At 51.7% G+C, this 23,749-nt stretch overlaps 9 protein-coding genes across 9 annotated transcripts; 3 read left to right on the forward strand and 6 right to left on the reverse strand.

Annotated features, from left to right (window-relative positions):
* Positions 1-158: 158 nt before the first annotated feature.
* Positions 159-3,630, reverse strand: PV08_01260 (uncharacterized protein; the record flags this gene model as incomplete). Its single annotated transcript, XM_016375623.1, has 2 exons — positions 159-3,051; positions 3,203-3,630. 2 exons carry the CDS (start codon positions 3,628-3,630, stop codon positions 159-161), a joined length of 3,321 nt encoding a protein of 1,106 aa, XP_016240899.1.
* An 846-nt stretch (positions 3,631-4,476) lies between these two features.
* PV08_01261 (uncharacterized protein) lies at positions 4,477-5,703 on the reverse strand (the record flags this gene model as incomplete). Its single annotated transcript, XM_016375624.1, has 1 exon — positions 4,477-5,703. One exon carries the CDS (start codon positions 5,701-5,703, stop codon positions 4,477-4,479), a length of 1,227 nt encoding a protein of 408 aa, XP_016240900.1.
* A 992-nt stretch (positions 5,704-6,695) lies between these two features.
* PV08_01262 (uncharacterized protein) lies at positions 6,696-8,575 on the reverse strand (the record flags this gene model as incomplete). Its single annotated transcript, XM_016375625.1, has 4 exons — positions 6,696-6,771; positions 6,827-7,356; positions 7,441-7,989; positions 8,045-8,575. 4 exons carry the CDS (start codon positions 8,573-8,575, stop codon positions 6,696-6,698), a joined length of 1,686 nt encoding a protein of 561 aa, XP_016240901.1.
* Positions 8,576-9,990: 1,415 nt separating this feature from the next.
* Positions 9,991-11,392, reverse strand: PV08_01263 (uncharacterized protein; the record flags this gene model as incomplete). The annotated part of the gene is made up of 2 exons (XM_016375626.1): positions 9,991-10,686; positions 10,742-11,392. 2 exons carry the CDS (start codon positions 11,390-11,392, stop codon positions 9,991-9,993), a joined length of 1,347 nt encoding a protein of 448 aa, XP_016240902.1.
* Positions 11,393-12,081: 689 nt separating this feature from the next.
* Positions 12,082-13,752, forward strand: PV08_01264 (uncharacterized protein; the record flags this gene model as incomplete). The annotated part of the gene is made up of 1 exon (XM_016375627.1): positions 12,082-13,752. One exon carries the CDS (start codon positions 12,082-12,084, stop codon positions 13,750-13,752), a length of 1,671 nt encoding a protein of 556 aa, XP_016240903.1.
* A 432-nt stretch (positions 13,753-14,184) lies between these two features.
* On the forward strand, positions 14,185-16,158 carry PV08_01265 (uncharacterized protein; the record flags this gene model as incomplete). The annotated part of the gene is made up of 2 exons (XM_016375628.1): positions 14,185-14,236; positions 14,285-16,158. 2 exons carry the CDS (start codon positions 14,185-14,187, stop codon positions 16,156-16,158), a joined length of 1,926 nt encoding a protein of 641 aa, XP_016240904.1.
* A 504-nt stretch (positions 16,159-16,662) lies between these two features.
* On the reverse strand, positions 16,663-17,415 carry PV08_01266 (uncharacterized protein; the record flags this gene model as incomplete). Its single annotated transcript, XM_016375629.1, has 1 exon — positions 16,663-17,415. One exon carries the CDS (start codon positions 17,413-17,415, stop codon positions 16,663-16,665), a length of 753 nt encoding a protein of 250 aa, XP_016240905.1.
* A 952-nt stretch (positions 17,416-18,367) lies between these two features.
* On the reverse strand, positions 18,368-19,574 carry PV08_01267 (uncharacterized protein; the record flags this gene model as incomplete). Its single annotated transcript, XM_016375630.1, has 4 exons — positions 18,368-18,826; positions 19,140-19,237; positions 19,285-19,463; positions 19,516-19,574. The coding sequence occupies 4 exons, from the start codon at positions 19,572-19,574 to the stop codon at positions 18,368-18,370; spliced, it is 795 nt and encodes a 264-aa protein (XP_016240906.1).
* A 378-nt stretch (positions 19,575-19,952) lies between these two features.
* Positions 19,953-21,581, forward strand: PV08_01268 (centromere/microtubule-binding protein cbf5; the record flags this gene model as incomplete). The annotated part of the gene is made up of 3 exons (XM_016375631.1): positions 19,953-20,064; positions 20,116-21,131; positions 21,195-21,581. 3 exons carry the CDS (start codon positions 19,953-19,955, stop codon positions 21,579-21,581), a joined length of 1,515 nt encoding a protein of 504 aa, XP_016240907.1.
* Positions 21,582-23,749: the final 2,168 nt, after the last annotated feature.

A 23,749-nucleotide genomic window follows, 5' to 3' on the forward strand; every position in this document is an offset into this window, starting at 1 on the left:
CTAGTGAGCTACTCCTTACTTTCCGAGAAGAGTATAGGATCCTAAACTCTGGGCTTGAGGACGTCTACTGCGTATCATGGTTGATCAGTACGAGGTTGTTCGTGCCACGCAACAGTGCCATTTCTTCTATCATCATCATCATCATCATCATCGCCCGGTCAAGCGCTCTCTCCAAGCCCTACAGTCTCGTTTTGATTCACACTGGCCATCTCTGTACTCAACCCGGAATCGTACTCAATCTCTTCGACACGAGCAGGCGTCGGAGTTCCAGGTAGTGGCTCCTCTGACAGGCGTTTCAGGATTTCTAGTAGGACAGGATCTTCATCAGATCTGAAATCTTCACCGAAATCTCCACTGCCCAAGCGGCTCAACCACATTTCCACTTCGTCCCAGCTAGCACAACTGAATCGGCCACTGGAGAACAATTTTGTTCTGCCACAACATACTATATCTGCGATTTCCGTTGGAGACAAGACACTGAGATTGTCGTTGAGGATATTCATCGTATATTCAAGGTATTCAGGTTCATTGGTCTCAAGGAAGTGTCCCTTGTCGAATTCACGCCGCAGCGATTTCTTCATTTCTGGTTCAATCCGGAGAAAGCGAGCAAGTCCACCAGGTGAGTATTGCTCGAAGTTGACCGTCGGTCTGTTGACCGTCTGCGAGTCTAGCTTTTCATACTCAGGCACAAGCAACTGGGTCTTGAATACCTCATGACAAATTAAAGCTCCATCGGATCGAACATCTTCGGGGTCAGGGATGAATTCCCAATATGGGGCAGCTATGAGAAACGCCATTACAATGGGAAATGACCCATCGCTGCTGCCCAGGACCATAGACCTTAGTTTCAGATCGAGAAAAGTGGGAGAGGACTTGGCGGTATCTAGGTGGTGCAGAAATTTGATGGAACTGCACAGATAGTAGTGTTGCCACAGCGGTCGAGAAACAGCAATCACGATCAGTCGAAAAGCCGCGTAAAAACTCAGTGAAATGGGTCGCGTCCAGGAGATGTACTGTTGCAGTATCTTTGCCAGGGGTTCATGCAACTGGTCCGAGTGGCGAAGAATCAAGGCGACGATGAGGCCTGTCGCAAAAGTTGCACCCTCCGGATCAAGTCCAGCCAGCTTTTCCCCAAGGTAAGGAACTAATTTGCGAGTTGCGGAATGACCGAACGCCAAATTCTCCAGGCCGGAGAGTTGTGGGCACTCGATATTTACTGAGTCGTCGGGCATTTCCCGTCCTTCTGGGATACATGAGTACATGGCCGAGAACAAAGTATCGAGAACATATGTCTGTACCGACGTCCATGATTCGGGGGTTGTGTGCTCAGCATAGTCCAAAGCATCGTGAGAGAAGACCGATGCCTTACTCATGACAAAACAAAGGGCAGAAGCCGTCATTAGTCGCTTCAGAGCATCCTTTTTGGGTACTCCACAAGACCGCAGAAAGTGCGCACCACTTTCGCTCTCAAGTAGGAAATCTTGTACACATCGATGGATAAATCTTAGCCCTACACAGCTTGCCTCGACTAAACAGATATAGGGAGCCTCCATCGGGTCGCGGTCTCGTTCGGTTTCGACAAGTCCTGCACAACTTGCGACGATATTAATTTCTAGATTTCGGGCCGACTCATTCAAGTCTGCTAGAAATTCGGAGTCCGGTCCATTCGCAACTTGAGCGCTGATCACGTCAAGGTCTCTTGCTGCTAGTAGTAACTGAAGTAAGCTGGGATATGCACCTATATGCACCGCAGCATCTAGCAACAGGAGGTAAGGTTTGGGGTATTTGAGATAGAACCTGTCCTGGCGTTTGAGGATGAACTCGAATAATTCATTCATTTCAGTTGGACTCTCGCTCAGACGTTGCTCGAGATCTTTGTCGCTATCGCCCTGAAGGGAACCTCGTCTTAAGTCTTCTGCGACCAAGTACGCCCACAAGAAAACTCCCTCTGCTCGTCTGGCAATATTGGAAGCGTGGACTGCAGCGCGAGTCTTGTCAAGTCGTCTGCTGCAGTATGATTCAATGTCAGCAAAGTTTAGATCTTGTAACCTTAGCATCGGGTAACGCTCAAAGCTTTGGGCAAAAAGGAACTCAGGCCGGCTGGAGCAGCAGATCTTGATATTCTTTGATTCGCGAACGAGAGACTCAATGGTTCGAATGAGGTCCTCGTGATCGTCTGCGCTTTCATCAAGGCCGTCTAACAGGAGAAGGTAATGATGCTCGGTGGCAGAGAGCAGGTAAGTGAACCAGGACGCCAATTCCTTGTCGGTCCAGGGTCGAAACGTGAGGGAACCCCGGTCAGCAATTTTCCCATCGTGGATGGCCTTCTGTATGAGGCTTTTATCCTTGGAGAGAATTTGAAAGCACAACGACCTCCAGAAGCCTTGCATTGTCTTCAGCAGCACACTTGTTGCCGGCTTGAAAAACCAGAAGTCTAGAACGTGAACACGGTTAGGAGCCGCCCATGCTTCTAAAGATGTAAAGCATGAATTTCCTGGTTTGAGGTTCTGGTATATGAAGTCCATCAACTGACTCTTTCCAGACCCAGGCTTTCCTGAAATCCAGAAGATTTCACTGCCACTGGACAGCCATTTCACAAAGTCCGATTGCGGGCAAACGTCATCAGGTGAATGTTTTATGCGGTCTGGACCCCTGAGGACCCATACAAAAGTCTCTCCAAAGTCCCGAACACGCTTTTCAATCATATTTCGACGTTCGCTCATTTCAGCAAAAGCCAGCGAATCAAGCAGATGTGACCTGGAGGACTCTCGCACTTCGTCATGAAGAGCAATAGTCTTTGTCCGCTGAGACTCCATGAGAGCCTCCTGGGCATTGAATCGACCCATTATGGTGGCTTCACTCTTATCAAGCCGGACATTCTGTTGGTTGAGATGGGAAGTTATGGCAGCTTCTGAAGCCCTGGTTGCCGCCAGTGAAGCATCAGAAGCTTGCGACAAACGCTGCAAAACACGTGCAATAATGTCTTTGTGGCCCTCCGAGAGCGTCTCAAATCGCTTTTGTCGGACACGATCATCTTCCAAAGCTTTAATACTGGGGTGATGTCAGCACCTGACAGCTCCGAGATCAAGATCGCGCTTGACATCAAGGGAAGAGCATCATAGGATCCAGGTGACAGAGACACTTGCTTTCGGGAGCATCTCTAACGACGTATGGTTCTGGAAGAGGAATGTGCTTAACTTACTACTGTTCTTTTAAAAGTGCCGAACGTAATGCGGCATCTTGCTGTTCCAACTTCGCGCGTAGCCGATCAATAGTGCCTTTATTGACGAGTGATTTCAAAGATGTCTTGAAAGCGCCCTTCCACTGGCTTTTCGACAGTTTCAAGTTGTTCAAGATCTTTTTTAGATCTTCTGCTGTTGAGAAGGCCTCGTTGGCAATGCTTTGAAGCCTTCTTGCACGAATGGCCCTAGTGCCTTCCTGCGCTTTCAAAATTGTCTGCAAGTCTTTATTCGCCACAGAAATGCTCTGGGCATATCTTTCAACCTCATTGTTTGTATCCAAAGAGCCTCGCTCATAGATTGCTTTGCACGCAACGGCTGCTTCAATGCCTTGTTCAATAAGCTGGAAAATATTGCAGACGAGGCCCAGCGCCGTGACAGGTTCGATCATAGCTTGACTACTCGTGGCTCTTCGTTTGTGAAGTAGAGTGGTTTCGAGGTAATCGTTTCAAAGCTTCCTCGCACAGAGTGTACGGTTCGAATCCCTGTTATACCCGTTGAAGGACAGTCCCGGCGAGCACCAGCGCAATGGCGCTTTAATGACGACGTTCAGAGCACGAAGCTTGTCGGTCATTGGAGAGGGTGCACTTTTGCTATGTCGTGAGCGTTGAAGGAAGAGTCAAAGACAAAAGTAACTGCATGCCTTCATGCCTTCTTCTGAAGACGAGCGAACTTCTAGGGAGTTATGGGAGGTAATGAGCTGCACTCATCAGGTAGGCTTCGAGAGCGTGCGAACTGCCTCACTGGGCTGCGGCAGAGTGGTCGTTTCATTGGCCTGCATAGCCGCCTCAAAATGAAACGAGGCAGATTCAGACCACATCTGGATATCTATCAATGCGATTAGTCTTGCCGATATACACAGCACAGAAGGCGGCAACTTTGGTATTCGTGCGGCTTTTATGCAACAGCAGAATTCATTATAGTCAACAGCGACGGCCATAGAAGTATTTGTATCCATGGTAGATGCGGGTGCTTTGGGAGGAAGGACAATTTTGCTCCTGCCGACACGCCGTAATGACCGAGGGTGGTCACGTGAGTCGTTGACTTATCGTGAGTGCTTAACGAGATATACACCGGCAATCTTTCCATCCGATTAACCCTTCGGATAACAATATATACGACCAGTAAATATAGGTAGAAAGAGGTAGATTGCACATAGATGCCCGCCAACCACGAAAAAGACAAAATAAAATCGTCAAGCCCGGAGTGTTACCACAACTGGTACGTCCTCTCGCCATCATGACATCCTCGCATACTCCACTGGGTTGTAGCGATACTGTTGACCTGGAGTCCCACCACCAGCGAAACCGGCACCGTTAGGGTCAGGGCTTGTTCCTCCCTGCGGAGTCATCGAGCGATTCGATGCAGCATTATCGTGACCCGGTAATTCGACTGCAAATGATCTCTTATCAAGTCCTGGAGATGCCATACTTCCATCTGGATCATATGAAGTGGGATGACTACTCACACTGCCTGCATAGCTCTGACGATCGCTAGCATTGCTGTTGGGGAACAATGTCTGATTTGCTGGGGGCGAACTTGCTGATAATTCCGATGCTGCGGTCGAAAAGCGATGTGGCGGCTGAAGGTTTTGGTTCTGGTGTTGTTGCGGCGCAAACTGCACGCTTCCCTCCATCTCAATCGCGAGACCTTGCGGTGGCGGTAAGTGTGAAGCATTCTGGAACTGTCTCGGGTCATGTGCGTAGCCGCCGTAGTACTGTGAATTTCGCCCATACGCGGGTGTATTAGGAGACTGAAGGTAGTTTCTGTCCATGCTGGGGGGGAGGCCTGGTGATCTTGGACCAAACTGTGCTGTAGCGGGCGACATCAAGCCGGGGGAGTATTGCCCGGACTGCTGGAATGTGTGCGACCGGTCTGCTGGGTTTAAAGTCTTGAGTTTCCCATCTTCCATCATGGCACTGAGGACGCCTGAGTCGATCAACTCGGCCTTCCTGACCAGCCTTTCGACCATGACTTTGCTCGCTTCCTTCATGCCGTTTTTGGTGAACTGCATCATAGCCCGATTACATGTGATCTCTATGTCCTCACGCAAGTACAGTCCCTCCGCTGGTGCTCCAGATCCTAGCTCTTTAGGTTCGGGGGGCTCGCCCGGCTGATTGCCTCTTATTTGCCATTTGTTTCGGATTTCTATGCCCATTGGAGGGTATACGTGCGTCTGGAGGCCCCAGGGCATGTCATGGAAGCAGCCTTTGAAGGAGATCTTGCCAGCTCCGGCTTTGCCAATTCCAGGTACGAACTGAATGCGCTGATCGATCTCATACCACGTCGAGAAGTATTCATCAGCGGGCGCACTTTGCGGGGCTTTTATAGGTCTGTAGCCGATGACAAGAGGATTCAATTCGATAATTTCGCCGTGGGAATGGAGCATATCGATCGCCAACTGACGAGGAACGTGAGAGGGGATAGGGGTTATGTTGGCGTACACGGACTTCTTCTTCATCATGATGCCGGTGTGATGGTCGTCAGCTGCAAAAGAACAGCGACTGACTTATACGGGGACTCGCAACAAGATGTTCAATCGTCTCTAACGGGATGAAGCCGTAGAGACTTTCGAAATCGAATCTGCGCGGCAGGTAGCAAGATGTGTAAGATTACTGCAGGATTCGGCGCATTGCCACGAAGTTAGCGACTAAGACGGCTGAAGCTGACACACTTGGCTGGCCGGGGTTCTCGAAGTACTCTGCGAGGATGCTTTGAATTGGTCATACAACAGGGAGTTTCGGCCAAACTCTTGACACGCTGGCAGTCAGTACGAGTACCTGAAAGTCTCCTACCAGGTACCTGGCAGACACCGCCCTGCTCTCGACACGGTCGTTGTCTACACTCGAAAAGTGGGCAACCCATGAATCTGCCCGAGAGCACGCATCATCGCGCAGCTGGGCATCAATGGGGCCGGCGACTGGATTTGAGAGATCCTGACTAAAGTCTAAAGTACGCCCAACCGTGCGTGCGTCTCTGTTCCCACAATTTCCGGAGGGGGGATGCTCGTGCACTGGGCTCCTTGCGGCGTGGCTGTACTTCGCGCTCAAGTTCCGGAGACGGAACACCGAACGGAGACTCTAGCCACCAACAAGATCGAACCTGTCAGTTGGTAACTTTGGGGGAGCAGGGGACTGATCTGTAGAAGGATTTATTATTAATCTGCACACGTCGTGAGAAAACGCGCTGCGGGAATATATGACAGATACAAGGCTGGAGTGTCATCCCGTCTATTTTCGACCATTCGATCCCCTTGCGTCTGACAAGTGGTGGCCGTGGCGAAGCTTCGAAGCACACGAGGCTTGATCTTGCGACAGGATGAATTCTATTTTCTCATCTCCAGGGACCCTGTGCTGCGGCTACATATCAGTCAACATCACATCTGTACAATGCGTGTTGATGTTCTTATTCCCCCAGACCCTAGTTCCCCTCGTCCAAGTCCCTCGCCACATGGACTCACATGTCGTCGTTCATGTACCTCTGCAGCCACTCATTTCTGCCGATGACAGATCGGATCTTCTTGCCATAAATCCTACGAGTTTGTTAGTCGCGCATTGATCAGGGTCTGGGACGTCATGCACACTCACCATAACGGAATGGTCAAGGAGCACACAAACAAGAAAAGGCCTCCAAGCACGCAGAAGACTTTCAGAGCGCCGTCCCGAGCCAACCAGTCGTTAACAAAGTAGGTCAGGCCAAAAGTCAACAGGTTGCGAGCGTTGATGGCAACAAATGCCTCCTCGTTCAATCTTGGGTATGAGTCAATCACATAGCCAAAGACACAGGTCGATGCAAATGCGAGACTCATGTTTGCGAGACCAAAGGTCAGAACAGGTCCGGTCCAGTGAGTTTGGTAATGCACTGTGGCGCCAAAGCCAAAGAATCCTACCGTGCCCAGAATTGCAACAACAACCATGAGCACCAGACGGAATTCCGGCTCATAGATACCCTTGTTCTTCCGGGTCAGGTAGACGCAAATCCAGTCGTTGAGAGGCCCAGAGATGACTTCGCCTAACAAGGTGAGGATGAAGGGCGACAAACTGATCAATCCAGTCTGCGAAACTGAAAAGTTATACGGAGGAGCGACGAAGATGACGCCGTTGACTACGGAGAACACCTGTACCCATGTCAGCAATCGTTCAGAAAACACATCATCATCGCCACCAATTCCAATGGGCCGATGCAGGACTCAAGTACTGACCACAATCCATGTCAGGGTGGTACCGTAGACCAGGAACCCCCAGAACACCGCAGGGTAGAAGAAAAGGACCACAGGACGCGTGAAGACTTTGAAGAGGGGTGCATAACTGTATCGGCCTGTGAAAACCCGCAATGATCGCCAGTACGACATCTTGGGTTCACTTGAGGCATGCGTCGCCGAGTAGGAGAGATGCTTGTTCTTCTCGCCGTGCGCCTGAGAGATGTCGTGCTCATGACCCAGTCCCATGTGTACATGTTTTGCACCAGCTTTCTCCGAGTCTCCTTCGAGCTCGTCTTCGACGGGGACAATCACAACCGCGTCACGGCGGAAGGACGTTTCTGGCACGAACAAGAGGACACCGAACAAGAGGACGCCAAAGAAGATTGCGCACACCCCGAAAGTCCACTTGTAGCCGTCGTATTCGATGATGTATCCTGAGACCAGTGCTCCGCCAGCAATACCGGTCAAAAGGAACAGATTCCATACGGCAATACGGGTGGCGCGTTCGTGGACGAAGTAGAGATCACCAATGGTACATTGAACCAACACCTGTTGGTCTCCCGCGTCAGTGGATATGGCGAGGTTGTCCTCGAAGATATCTTACCTCGTATGGGGCCATTCCGATACCCGACACAATTCGACTGGCCAGGAATGAGCTGTAGTTGTTCGCCACTGCTCCCCAGATGCTAGCTGCCAACATGATGCAACTTGCCAGAATGTAGATTGGCCGCTTTCCGTACAGCTTCGCGAGAGGATTCGTGATGAAAAGACCAAGACCGATGGTAAGAATGAGCCAAGCAGTCGCCTGCGACAAGACCTCGACCGTGATACCGAGTTCTGCAGCGATCGGGACGAAGCCGGGAGAGAGCATAGGGCCAAAGGCACCGACGACGGCAGCGGATAGACCGACGATCAGGAGGATCAACTCCTTCTGCCACTGTGGCCAGTTGAGAGGGTCGTTGGGTGAATCCGAGGGCTGAGGAACCAGGATGATGTTGGAATAGCGGCCCTTGCCGTGCTTCAGCTGCTCTCGAGGAATCTCTGAATACTCGGGAGGGAGGTCATCCTGGTCACTCATGAACGAGGTTCCAGGAACGACCTCCAACTTCTTGCAGTCGATGATACCGAAAGGCATCTTGCTTCAGTGTGATGGAAGAATAGTATCGTCTCAACGAAATGACACAAAGGCCTCCGAGACCTAGATTCCCCCCTTTTGGCAGCACTGAACCTCTTCAGGAAGTATAGCTGGGATGGAGAGGTGCGTAAAAGAGCAGAGCGGTGACCTTTAAGCTTGTGGCATGTGGTCAAGCTTGCGGGAGCCAATTCAGCTGCCTTGTTGCTATGGGCATCAAAGCTAGACGCGAGCCAGGGATGCGTTGCTATTGCCGGGGATCGATTTCCATACCTAGACTCACATTAGTCTGCAGATGGGTCAAAAAGCCACCATGCCAACTCATGCAACTACCTCCCTGACGGTCACGATGGCTGGCACATGGGCCCGGAGTATACCCATCAGAGTACCACAGTGCCATAGACCCCAGGCGCTCCAGTCGTCCCCAGAGGCTCCTCTCATGTTCGTTGCTCCATGCCCATATTTTGCTGGATGATGTGTGGGTGGAAAGGCCCCAGAAGCACGTCGCCCCAGATGAGTACCCCAACATAGCGGTATTGGGCAAGTGGAGGCATCCGCATCGGCACATTGTTCGAGTGACATCCAACACTTCGCGAACGCATTTTGGGCCTTGAAAGCGTTCACTACTTGCAATTCTTTTGGTGTCACATCCGGTATCATCAAAGGCCTCCGTGCACGATCCGTTTCACCCACCCTGGGATATACTCGGCATGTGGTTTGATACGCAAGAAAAGAGCCGTCTAGACCTCCTTCTGGCAAGTCCTTGCGTCTATCAAGCCTCGAAAAACCGACCGGATCTTTCGCCGAACGCTACTGAGCTATTGTACTTGCATGATACACCATGGAGTCGTCTAAACTCGCTTGGAAGAGAAGATATGGTTTGTGATCACCGGCGTCGGCCACGTGGTCAGCATTTGGCTTTTCAAGTGTCTGAAGGACTCCTGAGGATACGAGAACCCTATTGCAATCTCTCCGGGTGCTTAGGGAGTTTGGCTAGGGCAGCACATCTGGTAGACCATGACGCAGCTGTCCTAAAGGAGATCCTAAAGGAGACTTCGTTATGCTCAGAGTGAGTGATCGGATTTGCGAGCGCCGGATTGTCTTCTTGCGGGTCATGAAAAGATCGGAAAGGAAGAACGATTTGGTTCTCCCATTCGACTAGCCATAATCATCAGATAACCAAGGAACGTGCTTGCGGCAGTTGAGAATCCAGCTCAGTCTAATAAAAGTCACCATTGAACCGCGGGTTTCCATCAGAAAACCCGCAACTCGCTTAGTCAGACAAAAGATTTCAAGCCTTGTCACTGAAAGGGGCCACGTTCAAATTCCTTAAGACCAAGAGAAGACTATTGATAACTGCATCGCTGGTTGTCGCCGAAGGCCTGCAACTTTGTCCCATCATCCAAATCTACCGTCAACTACGCGAGCTGATCAACTTCTTGAGCAACAACTGTTGCGAGCCCGTTCTTGTTTGCCGGCTCTGACAAGCCATTTGCCTTGACATCTTTGCCTCGTCTCAAATCATTCAGAACACCATCAACCACTTCATATGCATGAGGTTCGGCGTCAAAATCCAGCAGCCATGGTTCTCTCTTCAGATGCAGAGACTTGGGGTCTTTCCAGATCTTATCCCAGTCAGCCTTGTGCCATTGCTCGCGTGTCGTTACACCCGTCATCTGGGCTCTGTGAACGCGGCCGTATCGGATAGCTTCATATGCTCGGAGTCCGAGCTGGACATTATCCTTTCCTGCCTTCTCGAGAGTGACGGCTAATGTCACACCGTCTTCCATAGACTGGCTCGCTCCTTGGATTGATGTTGGCAAGAATGGATGTGCCGCATCACCAATCAGTGCTATTCGCGCCTTTGGCGAGAGGAACGTCGGTAAAGGATCTCGGAAGACGAGCTTGTAGTCGAAAAGTCGATCTGGCGGAGTGGCATCCACGATATCATGGACTATCGGAGCCCAACCTTCAAGATTCTTCTTGACTTCTGCCTTGTCACCTGGGAACTGCCAGTCCTCGTCGATGTCAGCGTCGTCCTTGTGTGTCAGCACCCAGCTAAATTCAGTTCCATTCTTCACTGATGCTGCAAGGAAATGCTTGTCTTCACCGATCTGAAGCATATTGTCAGTGTTCTGTTCGGTCTAGATATTGCAGTTAACCACTTACCCAACCGGTATGTGTGTCCCCATTAATCACCAGGTGTTTCGTCCTCGGATTTTTGGCAAGCTCATCAGATTTAAACCAAGACCGATAGACAGCATATCCTGATGGCTTTGGCGGATCCTCGAAGCCCAGCACAATCTTCCTGCCAGCAGACTTGACTCCTTCTGCTGCCAAAACACAATCGGCAACCAGCTTCTCGCCGTTCGATACAACACCTGCCTCTGTGTCCGTCTCGAAATAATCCGTGACATGCTGGCCGAGCCGAATATCGATCCCTCTGGCCTTTGCGTGACGGTAGACGACATCATGGATCTGTCCTCTGTGGCCGTTGATCCGTCTGCCCCATTGCTTTTCCACATCCCACACCTGTCTGGTGGCAAAGTTGCCCATCCAGTCGTGGAAGTCGAGGCCTTTGCTTTTGTGAGTGATGGGATCCAGCTCGTCGACAACTCCTTCCCATCTTTCAAAGATATGGCCAGAGTTTGACGAGAAGCTAATCACATCCCCAAGGGGTTTCAGCTCCTTGACTTTCTCGAGCAAGATAACTGAGTGTCCTTTGCGGTCACATTCGATCGCTGCACACAGACCTGCAAAGCCTGCTCCGACGATTATTACCTTGACGCCCGATGGCGGCAGCCTTGCGAAGTTTGACATCTTAATGTCTGTATATGGACGAGCTGTAGCTTGATTTTCAGATGTTCAAGTGTCGACGAAATCTCCTATACATAAGCGGCCGTACTACGCAATCCGAATCGTTTGGACGTTTCCGTGCTCTCCCCCCACAGAGGCTCTTATTGTCACGTCGGCTTTCCAGACTGGGTTGGTGCCATGGACTGTCCAAATCAGGCTCTAACGACTCACGATGCTCGGGAAGAAGGGCCTGGGGTTTCTCCGCCAGCCTTTTCATGTACGACTATTGTAACTGCCGAAGAATTGGCCACCAAATTGGCTGTCCTATTCCGTACTTAGAGTCTATACGCGCGATCGAAGAATGGGCTTTCTCCGCCATGCCCCACGATGTCTATTCTCCATATCACAACCACGAGCAATTATGAGGAGAAGAGGAGCTGCTGGTGCCGATTTATCCATGCCGTGCACAGCCGCTCGCTCCATCAACGCTTTCATTGGGTGCCATGGCCTCGCCTTGGTACCTTGGGAGGCCCGTATCCAACCCCAGGGCCAACTACCGAGAACCAACTTCGGCAACTCTGCGATTGTGTTCTGCACAGAAAAAAAAAGCCGTTAAGGTCTGCCCATCACCATTATCCTCATATGCTCGGCTGAAACTGAGTGCAAGACTGTGCTGTCTCTTGTGACAAGAAACCATCCGGTGGGCTTCGCTCATGGCGTACTCAAACGTCTTCCTCCTTTGGTCGGGGTTCACAGGTATTGTCCTGTTGACGGTCCTGGGTGTTCTCATTCACGATGTGATTCTATGGAAGCGTCTACCCCCGGGCCCTCGACCTTTGCCTTTCATTGGCAACAAACTTGACATTCCAAAGCAGTATCCATGGATTCAGTTTCAAGAATGGTCCTACAAGTATGGGCCGATTTTCACATTGTGGTTTGGACGGCGACCAACCATCATTATTTCGGATCCAAATGTGGCTGCTGACCTGATGGAAAAGCGTTCTTCCAAGTACAGCTCTCGTCCCCGATTCGTGGTCATGGGTGAACTTTTATTCGGCAACTCGGGCATTCTGGTTGCACCCTACGGCAAGGCATGGCAGCTGCGAAGAAAAGCCCTCCATGCTGCCCTCACCCCAAGAGCCCTGTTGAACTATCGACAAGTGCAGGAAGCAGAGGCGACCCGGCTGTGTTACCAGCTCCTCGAAACACCACAAGACTACGAACCATTGATAGACCGCATGACAGCATCGATTGTCTTCACCATTTCTTACGGTCATCGTGTCGATAACCTGCACTCGCCCATCATTCGACAGCGCCTGAAGATGATGCACAGAGCGGCAGCATCCAACGTCCCTGGTCGGTATCTCGCCGAATCGTTCCCCATCCTCAAACACATCCCCGACATGTTCGCAGGATGGAAACGGGAACTCAAGGCTTGGGGTCTGGAGGCGGAAACAGCTGACCGCCAGCTACTCCAGTTTGTGCGGGAGGATATGGAGAATGCAAAGCTACCAGGCGCCCGGTCCATCCCAAACAGTCTGGCGAAACAGCTCATCGAAGCTCGTGACGCCGACCCTGCCTCTTTTGCGCTACTGAGCGAACGTGATTTTGCTGGCTTGCCAGCAACCCTATTCGGCGCTGGTGCAGATACCACAGCATCTACTCTGTGTTCTGCAGTTCTGGCATTGATCACGAACCAAGACACTCTACACGCGGCGCATGCTGAGCTCGACGCAGTCATCGGGCTTGACCGGCTCCCATCGTATGACGATGAAGCATCACTGCCATATCTTCGTGCGCTGTGCAAGGAAGTCTTGCGGTGGCGGCCTGTTGCTGTGCTCGGTGGCACTCCCCATGCAAGCTCAGAGGCAGACACATATCAGGGCTACCACATCCCGAAAGGCACAAACATCCTGGGTAACACATGGGCCATCAATCGGAACGAAAACTATTATCCCAATGCCGATCACTTCAACCCCTTGCGCTTCCTGGATGTCGATCCTCGCTCCCTTGGCTACCTGCCGGAGAAGTACGTGGCGAGTACGCCCATCGAGAAAGGACGCCTCGCACATCCCAGCAAGGCCGGCCACAGCTCTTTCGGCTGGGGCCGTCGAATATGTCCCGGTGCTGACTTGGCGAGCGCAAACTTGTACATCGCTCTCGCACGGTTGCTTTGGTGCTTCGACTTCAAGCCTGTCAAGGGAGTTATCTACAACACGTACGACTACACCGGTGGATTCAATATCCGACCAAACCCGTTCAAATGCGAGATCACCATCCGAAGCCCGAAGCAGGAGGCAGTGCTTAGATCTGAGTTTAAGGAGAGCCAGGAGTTCTTGTTCGACAACTTTCCATTGTTCAAAGAGCATGAGATCGTTGTTTAGTGGTTTGGGATGTCGAGCATTGAAGTCAGTATTAGCTGGCTCTGGCCGACTGTGTTAAGCTCTTGTCTTTGAGAGCTAGTGACTAGTAGAGATGAAATGTACACGTAATGAAGCACTTCGCTTTTGGAATTGTGAAGTGTTGTGAACCAAAAGAGGATTCGACTTTGGGGGCAGTTTTAAGCTCTTTAAAGCCGGGAGATGCCTGGACGTCGCTTACTAAGGCGAACGTCCAGTTAAAAGAAATAGTGACGAAGCCCCTAATGTTCCCCACCATCCAGCCTATGACGCAGTTGAAGGCCGCTGAACAAATTCACGTATTTACTTCGACATCGAAAAGTCTAGGTACGGCCTTCTGACAATCCCATAGTTCACGCACTCTGCCTCGCCCACGTATCTGGCAAACCTGTGGTAGTACGACAGGCTGGGCACGGGATGGCTGACAAGCAGAACGACACAAATCCTTTCCTGCGGCGGCCTCTCTACGGTAAGCAATCACTGTGCGCTTCCAAGTCGCACTTCTAACATCAAACAGTTTACGATTTAACACCCGAGTTACTATACACCCTCACTCTCGCGGGACGTGATAAACCAGCCCATCAGCATGGCGAAGGAGAATCTGCGCCCTCGGACGTACCGGACGCATCAAACGAAGGCTCCAATGCCCCCTCAACCTCATGCGCACTGTGCAAAGTCTCGTTCGATAATGTTCAGGATCAGCGCCAGCATGTCAAGTCTGATTTCCACCGGTACAACCTGAAACTAAGCATAAAAGGGGCGCCACCCATAGATGAGGCTACTTTTATACGAATGATAGGTGACCTCGACGAGTCATTATCCGGCTCTGAGTCTGACGACTCGGAGGACGACCAGGAAGGGAGCAAACCAGGCGATACGACGCTGAGCGCACTTTTGAGAAAGCAAGCCAAGATCTCGAATGAAGAGCAGGATGATGATTTAGTAGCCACGAAAAAGAAACACTTCGGGACGGCGCCTATGTTTTGGATGACGAGTCCAAAATTAGACCAGGACGTCGGCTTGGGAGTTTACAGAGCGATTCTGTCAAAAGAGGAGCAAGACACAGCATCTACAAGCCTAGTAGATATCATTAAGAGGAAACAAGTCAAGCCAACACTGCCCAAGCAGACCGGAAATGCAAAGGGGTCTTTGGCGCAAGACGAGCCTCATTTCTTCCTCTGCATGATTGGAGGTGGACATTTTGCCGCAATGATCGTCTCGTTGGTGCCGGAAATCAGGAAAGGACCAGGAGGTATAGAAGAGCGACATGCTGTGGTCAGAGCGCACAAGACGTTTCACCGTTACACCACGAGACGGAAACAGGGTGGCTCGCAGTCAGCGAACGACAATGCTAAAGGCAACGCACATTCCGCTGGATCTTCGATACGCCGGTACAACGAGATGGCTCTCGAAGCCGATGTGCGTAATGTCTTGTCAGAATGGAGAGGCATGATCGATACTGCAGAGCTGCTTTTCATTCGAGCGACAGGATCCACAAACAGACGAACACTCTTCGGGCCTTATGACGGTCAAGTACTACGAAGTAACGACCAGAGAATCCGAGGATTCCCATTCAGCACCAGGCGCGCCACGCAAAGCGAGCTTCTCCGCTCGTTCCAGGAGCTCACGAGGTTGAAAGTGGGCAAGTTGACCACAGCGGACGACGAAAAAGGGCAAACAGAGAAGACGGCGGCTCCAAAGGAGGCCAAACCGAAACCCCAAGTACCAAAACTCACCAAGGAAGAGGAAACAGCACTACTCCACACATCACAACTTCTAGCCCTCATCAGACGTTCAAAAGCTCCTGGATTGCTACTCTATCTCACCAAAAACGAGCTCTCGCCAAACTTCACATTCTACCCCCTCTCCGAACACCATCACGCACCTACACCGCTACATTTATCCGCCTCCTCCAATTCTCCGGCTCTCGTGACTGCCCTGCTCACCAAAGCAAATGCTGACCCGACTATTACGAACGGCGATGGGAGGACGGCGTACGACATTGCAGGCGAGCCCAAAACCCGCGATGCGTTCCGGGTTGCACGACATCAACTTGGCGAGAGCGCGTGGGATTGGACCGAGGCCCACGTTCCCTCGGCGCTGAGTCAGGAGGAGGCAGATGCAAAATCGAGACAGGAAAAGGCAGCTTCCGACGCGGCCGAGGTGCAGCGACGGAAAGCCGAGCTTGAGCAGATACGCATGGACGAGGAAAGGAGAAAGGTTGGGAAGCTCGAGAAGAAAGCCGGGCCGGGCAGGAGCCTGGAAAAGACGGCGAACGAGAAGAGAGAGGAAGAAATGCGCGGCATGACGCCCGAGATGCGGATGAGGATCGAGCGGGAGAGAAGAGCCAGGGCGGCCGAGGAGAGGTTGAAGCGGATGCAGGGAAAGTGAGGGATCAAAACTACCTACAGGTACCTCCCCGGGTTGTCTCGGTATACATCCAAGACAGTGGAAATATGACATTGGGATCAGAGATAGAGCATCAGTTAAAAGTGCCGGGGACGACAAAATCTCACGGTCGTTCTCCGAGTCCACGAAACATTGATGATCATGACCACGCATGAGACCAAAGATATCATCGCGCTTTCTCCTTCCTTGCTATGTAGGGAGGTGTCTAAAGCGTCGCTTTCACTCTCTTGCCCGCCCGAAGTCAAGTCGCAATTTTCACATTCATCGTTTTTCTTGGATTTTTTCGGCTTGTCTATTTTTTGGGGAGGGTTTTATTCATCCTCGTACACTTCAAAAAGTCATTTCATGTCCCTGATTTTAGTTCATACTCCCATTCCTGTTCCCATCCCGATTCCAATTTCCAACGTTCCGATCCCCCAATGGACCAGAACCGGTGACCCTTCATTTTTCACATGCCGCGGGAGCGATGAGGAACGGAAGACGAACCTAGAAAGCACGCTCATGGTACTGTCTTGCAGCTCGTCGTCGGACTACGTTCGCCTTCTTGGCCTGGGCCTCGGCTTCGCGCTTGTTGACGAAACCGTCGATGATGCTCACGATCTCGTCGATGAGGTTGTTGTTGCCACCGTTGCCGTTGCCGTTGCCTGTGTCCTTGTTGGAGGTCTTGTCCTTGCGTGTTTTCCCGTCGCTCTTGTTGCTGTTGGAGCTCGTGTCGGTACTGGTACTGTTGTCGGCCGTGGCCGTGTCCGTGGAGGTAGCGTTTGCGGCATCCGTGGCCGTGGCATTGGCGACGGCAGACTGGACGTCCGTGACATTTGCTCCGCACGCGGCGGCGATGGCGTCGGAGGTCGCCTGGTCTACCGCGCTGGTCTGGTTGAGCGCGGCGGCCATGGCGGCAGAGACGCACTCCGCTTCGACTGTGGCCGCGTCGGTGACGTTGGCCGCCGCCGCGGTCTCGTTGACGGACACGGCGGCTTGCGTGGCGGCGTCGATGGCGGCGGCGTCGGTGGCGTTTGCAGCCGCGGCGTCAGCACCCTTTTTCTTGTCGTCGTTCTTCTTGCGCGGAGCTAGACGGTTGAAGCCTCCTGGAGGAACGACGTATGCCGAAACTGCCGGGGCGAGGAAGCCCGGGACCATAGCCACGGCGGCTGTGAGTGAGAATGCATTGACGTCGTATGCGAGGACGCCCGGGAGGACGAGTAAGGTGAGTGCGAGAAAAAGATTGGCGAGCCGGGCCATGGTGTGTTTCTAAGAATGAATGAACAGAGAGCCTGCTGTGTCTGGTGTCTGTTGTGAAATCCTGAAAGGAGGGACAACCTGTGTCTAGTTGGGACAACTTGAAATGAATGCGGAGGTCAACTCTCGGGTGTAGAAAGAAGGACAGGAACCGGCCTGGATAGGGAGGTAAAAACGCAAACGGGAAGATGGAAGATGAGGATCTCTCATCGGACATAACGAGAGAGACTTTACCATTGATATAGATCTGGCCATGAGAGGTCCTCTTGTCTGTGGACGCGTGCGTCGAGGCTCCGCTCGTCGAGACCTCAAACTTGTAAGAGAAGACGCGAGTATCACTTTTCCTCCCAAAAGGCTTGGTTCTCTTATGGAGTAGTGAATGGACAATGGAGGCTGAGCATCGTCGTCACCTCATTGGGAGGATGGTATTCCAAAATCCGTCCTGACATCGTCACGACCTTGGAGCCGGAACCGGATGAAGGCAGATCACTCCGCCAAACACTTGGCGGGGTTAACGGGAAGTGTCGAAGAGCCCGGACGGTGGAGAGATTCGTGCATGCTTCGAGACGCTTGAAGTTCAGCTAGGTCGACTGCTGCTGCGTGTGATGTGGCAGGCTACGCTTGAGAGACGTTATCACAAAGGGATGTCAGGAAAGGATTGGCCGGAACAGGATGAGCCGTGAGACAAGACTTGTATGAAACGTGTGGGGTACGGCGAGGCTGCGGGTACCAGGGCACAAGGCCAGGGGGGGTTGCTGAGGCTGAAAACGTTGCAGGCTCGGGTATCCATAAAGTCCATGGTCTGCATGTGGCTCGGCTAGACGAAACAAAAGGGAAAAGTTGCCTTCGGATGATCAATGCAGTGGAATCGCTCGATTGGGTATCTCTCTGTTCATCAAGATCATGAAAAAGCTGTTGTACATAGTGTCACACACTGGCATCTTGCCGTCACATTTCAATCACCACCCAGTCTGCGCCCGGCGCCTCTACCACTCCAGCCATTGGAAAATCCACTGGTCCAACCTCTGCTTTGCTGCTGAGGAATGTTTTGGCCCCGTCTGAAGCTGGTACCGTACGCTTTATGACTGAAAGCACTTCGATCAGCCCCAAAATAGCGTTTGATCGCCCCTGGAGTTTGAATGTAATTCCGACCACCTTGGAAGGTCGGGTACAGTCTCGTGAGGAAGTCGTACAAGTGTGCAGCAAGGACACCGACTCCCTGCTGCAGAGCGGCTGTGGGTCCGCCCATGATCAGCGTCAAGGTGAGCATCGCCCAAGGGAGAAGCTCAACGGGGATTTGCAGGATGATGAAATGTGCCTTCTTGCCTCGGTTATCTTGCGCAAAAGTGTAGATAAAGGCGAGGAGAAGAGCCTGGGTGAAAATATTGGAGCTAAGAATTATGCCACCAATGACCTATTTCCGGTCAGTTTTTCTGAAACCATTGCATCAGAACAAAACATGATGGTTGATGAGATGTAGGAAGCATAAACCGCAAATCGTAAATTGTGTGTATCACGAAAGCTTTCTCATTAGAGCCACCACCATGCCTGCACCGCGCATAGACCCTTGACAGTTTTGCGAATGACGGGTCTAGGCGTGCCACAGGGGTAATCTCCCTCGTTACCAGGAACCGCTTCAGCTAGTTTATGGCTGGGCGGGCAGAAAATGCGAGGTATATAATTGAAAGGAAGGGGGCGTAGGGGAAAGGAGGCTGGGTTGAGCTCACCAAGATGACCGAGGCCACGAACACAACATAGGTGAAGAAATCACCAGGCTGCCCAAATCGTGGCGAGTTCAGCTCCAGGCCTGATGCGTAGGTGAACACTGCTGATGTGTGAGTAGCTTACGGTGGTGAAGCCAGCTCCACATACTGAAATACAGATCAAACACGAACGAAAAGCCGCCGCCGGTCAGGAGGAACGACGAAAGCAGCCGCCACAACTCGGGAGGAAACTTGAAGATCCAAGGCGAATAGAAGATGACTCGCAGGCCACTGACAAGGCCGCTATGAACAAGGGCAGACTCGACGAACATTGCCGCTACAATCGTCCTTGGGCACGGTCAGATATGTAACCTGCTGGAAGGATGATCAGTCTACTGACCGAGCCACCGGAGGGGCGCTCCAGAATCGATCCATGATGTCGACGCCTCCGCCGCTCATTTTTGAACAATCCAAAAAAGAGAGACCAAACCCACGAACAATGGGAAGAACGTTGAAGATGAGAAGCTGTTGAAGAGTTGACACTCTGTTCGGAGAACGACAAAATGTGACCATGCCAAGCATCTTGACGCTAGGACATTATGGTACTAGCGCAAATTTCCTCTCTCCAACCCATTTTTTTTACTGTCCAGCGGCCGCCGGATGGTCGATATTTTGTGGTATGGCAATATTTCTTCACGCTGCATATTCTGTCGTCTGCTTGATACTGTTATAGGGTATCTTGCATCATTAACGGTCTGCCCGTTCCTTTGAAGCCACTATCTTACCTGGTTGATTCCTCGGGTTCGCACAGCGTCGAGCTCAAGCATTCCGCCAACCATGGCAAAGGTTGCAGAGCCCGAAGAGGTCGACTATGCCATCAAGCCAGAGAATGTCGCCTCTGTAATTCCTACCTCTGAGTGGCCTCTGCTGCTCAAAAACTATGACAAATGTTTGTTACAGCTCTCGCTTCCATAGAAGTCCACTGACCAGCTTTCGACAGTACTCGTGCGAACGGGACATTTCACACCCATTCCCTGCGGGTGCACACCTCTGAAGCGCGATCTGAAATCCTACATCTCCTCTGGTGTCATCAACCTCGACAAGCCTTCCAACCCGTCCAGTCACGAAGTTGTCGCGTGGGTGAAGAGAATACTCCGAGTAGAAAAGACGGGTCACAGCGGCACACTCGACCCCAAAGTCACCGGTTGTCTCATTGTCTGCATAGATCGAGCAACTCGCCTGGTTAAGTCGCAACAAGGAGCCGGAAAGGAATACGTGTGCGTTGTCAGACTACACGACAAACTACCCGGCGGAGAGGCGCAATTTGCACGAGCTCTCGAGACCCTGACTGGTGCCCTCTTCCAACGACCCCCGTTGATCTCAGCCGTCAAGAGACAGCTCCGTATTCGAACTATCCACGAGAGCAAGCTCTACGAGTTCGACAATGATCGACACCTGGGCGTGTTCTGGGTGAGCTGCGAAGCAGGAACATACATCCGAACACTCTGCGTGCATCTAGGTTTGCTGCTAGGTGTTGGCGCACATATGCAAGAGCTTCGAAGAGTGCGGTCGGGAGCCATGGCCGAGAGCGACGGCATGGTCACGCTACATGACGTGCTTGACGCGCAATACATGATGGACAACAACAGAGACGAAGCGTACCTTCGAAAGGTCATTTCGCCTCTTGAAAGCCTCCTGACCTCATACAAGCGTATCGTTGTCAAGGACAGCGCAGTCAACGCCGTCTGCTATGGTGCCAAGCTCATGATCCCGGGTCTGCTGCGGTTCGAAGCAGGCATTGAAGTTCACGAGGAAGTGGTCCTGATGACCACCAAGGGTGAAGCCATTGCGCTGGGGATTGCACAAATGTCCACCGTCGAGCTGTCCACGTGTGACCACGGTGTCGTGGCCAAGGTCAAGAGATGTATCATGGAGCGAGACCTGTACCCTCGAAGATGGGGTATGGGACCGGTTGCTCTGGAAAAGAAGAAGATGAAGTCTGATGGCAAACTTGACGTAAGTTGTCCTACATGTTTTTCCCTTGTCACTACGACTGTTCGTTACTGACACAAGCACTAGAAATATGGCCGTGCCAATGAAGCCACTCCAGCCAAGTGGGCTGCTGAATACACCGACTACAACGCGCCAGCCGATGCATCTGGCTCCGCCGCTGCGCCGGTGCAGGAGAAGACGTCACAAGCCGACGTCCTTGCTGCTCCACCCGTTGCGCCCAACGGCGCAGACGCAGAGGCGATGGATGTTGACGCGACTGCCGCCGCCACGTCAGTCAACGGAGACGCCGCGTCGTTGGGTCCCAAGGAAAAGAAGGAGAAGCGGAAGAAGCACGATGGTGAAACCCCAGAAGAACGCGCCGAGCGTAAGCGTAGGAAAAAGGAGAAGAAGGAGAAGAAAGAAAAGCGAAAGAGCTCGGCCAGCAAGGCTGACGACAGCGATGAGAGTGATTGAGTTTGTGTGTGTCGGTAACCACACATACTCTGTACTTGAGTGGAAAAAGGAAAAGCTGTCGTTTCTCGTGTCGTCTCTCTCGTTCTCATTCTGGCGTTTTGACGGGGCGAGTCGGGTCTGGGGTCTCAATTGCAACTGCAACTTTGGATGGAGTCACAAAAAAGGGGAGTACCGATATGATCAGAGGGTTGAAGATGAAGACGGATGACATTCAAAGGGGAAGCATTACCCACCGACATTTGCCAAGGGTATTGTCTGTGTATGATCCCATCGTGTCATCGACTTTGACGTCGTCAATTTCCGACGGGTCAATGGGCGGACGGAGGCTTTGCAAGGACATATCCAACGGAGCATGCAAGCAGCGTTCATGTATCTTGTTTGGCAATTGGTATCCGACCACCTCACCAGTCGCCAGTCATAATCTGGATCTATTTACCTCGTACAGTCCGGTGGTCATTTGGTCGTATGTGTTTTTTGCAAGTGACGCATGTCAGTCATGTGTATGAAAAATGAGATACCTACTGTACCCCTGAGTAATCAAATCCATGGAAATCGTCTTCTTGTTCTTCACCTTGGAACAACAACCCCCCCCCCCCCCCTCCCCCAGGAGCGTGTAGTACTTGCCTTACCCGCCCAGGCAGGTAGGTACCTTCAGATAACATAAGGTGATGGTTGAGGACACGAGTTCCCGCCACTTACGGTACCTGGGCGACGGGTATATCGAGTAATTGTAGTTGGCTAGCTGGCTGGATACATTAGGTAGGAAGTACCTGTCTTAAATTAGATCTGGACATATGGTACCGAGGCGGTCCAAGGGGGTATAAGTTCAGGTGTTAGGTGCCTGTACTTTTGTCGGCATCCATATTGTACCTCTGCTCGCGACGGCGTATTCGAGAACAAAGCTTCCTTCCACCCACGTCCAGGCCTGTACGAGTGCATACACAATAGGCAGGTATGCGCTTCGACCGTCCCCGCACGGTACTAGTTAACGTACGAGTAGTTTACCTAGATACACAAGGTACTTACGAGTACCTCCAGGTAAGTAAGTACCTGAAGTAGCGGCGTACTCACTACCCGTGCGCGCCTCGTGCACCATAGTCGGTGACACCGACACCTGATACACTTGAACGTCGTTCATGAAACTGAGTTGGCCCCAGGACCAGATCGTCAGAGAGTGACGCACATTCACAACCTCAGCCACATTGCCACTCTCTCTCTCCCACTCTTGCCATGGACCAGGGCCCGGGCCTACTGGCTAGGACTGACTTGGCTTCCATTGTTCCCTGTTCCCTACGGTTTTCAAACCCTATTGAGCCTTTCTATGTCAACCTGAGGCACTTACATATTGCCAAGGGGTAGACTTTGGACCCAGGAGACTTTTTTCATAAGTTATGCAGAAACCCCCAAAAAGTCCAACGTTACTCGTACTCGTATTACAACCACCGACGCGTAAGCTACAATACACCACACAGCCTCCACCAGCCAGCCCTCAACGCGACGTCAGCGAGGCAAATATACAATAAAGGACTGCAAAGCAGATGATAGCGACCTACCTACTTGTATCTGCCGAGTGTGGGTGCCTAGCGAGTACGGAGTACGGAGTACTACGGAGAATGGACCCCGAGACCCATACGGATATAATTGCCAAGTGAGGTATCATGGGGCGCTTATACTCTACGTATGTACGTCCTGTACGTGCACGTTTGCAGGCACCTAGACCAGGTGCAGACAACCCGGGTACCGGATACCCGATATGTAGGCTAGGTAGGTGTAGGTCTCCCTACGTAGACATCTTCGGACGGGCTGAAGAGACACGAGAGAAGGAGAGAAAGAAGAGAACAAACGAAACATAGAAACGAAACAAACGCTAATTCTGAGGCATTTCATTCATCGATCGCTTTCCACTCCACTCTAGAGATGCTCGCTTTCTTTGTGACATACAATTCACCGGCTGGTGGATGAACCAGAGGCAAAAAATAGACAATCACCATCTTGAACCTCCCTCGATAAAAGAAGAAAAGAACAGCCTTCTCTGTAACGTCTCTGTTTGGGCTCCTATCGATCTCGAGGAGAAAACCGAAATCAATGGCTTTGAGGTGTCATCACTTCGTCAAAAAAGTCATCAAACTCGTGTGTGTATATGGAAAAAGACAATAATGACACGAGTG

Source organism: Exophiala spinifera, assembly GCF_000836115.1.
Source record: "Exophiala spinifera strain CBS 89968 unplaced genomic scaffold supercont1.1, whole genome shotgun sequence".
Taxonomy (NCBI): Eukaryota; Fungi; Ascomycota; class Eurotiomycetes; order Chaetothyriales; family Herpotrichiellaceae; genus Exophiala; species Exophiala spinifera.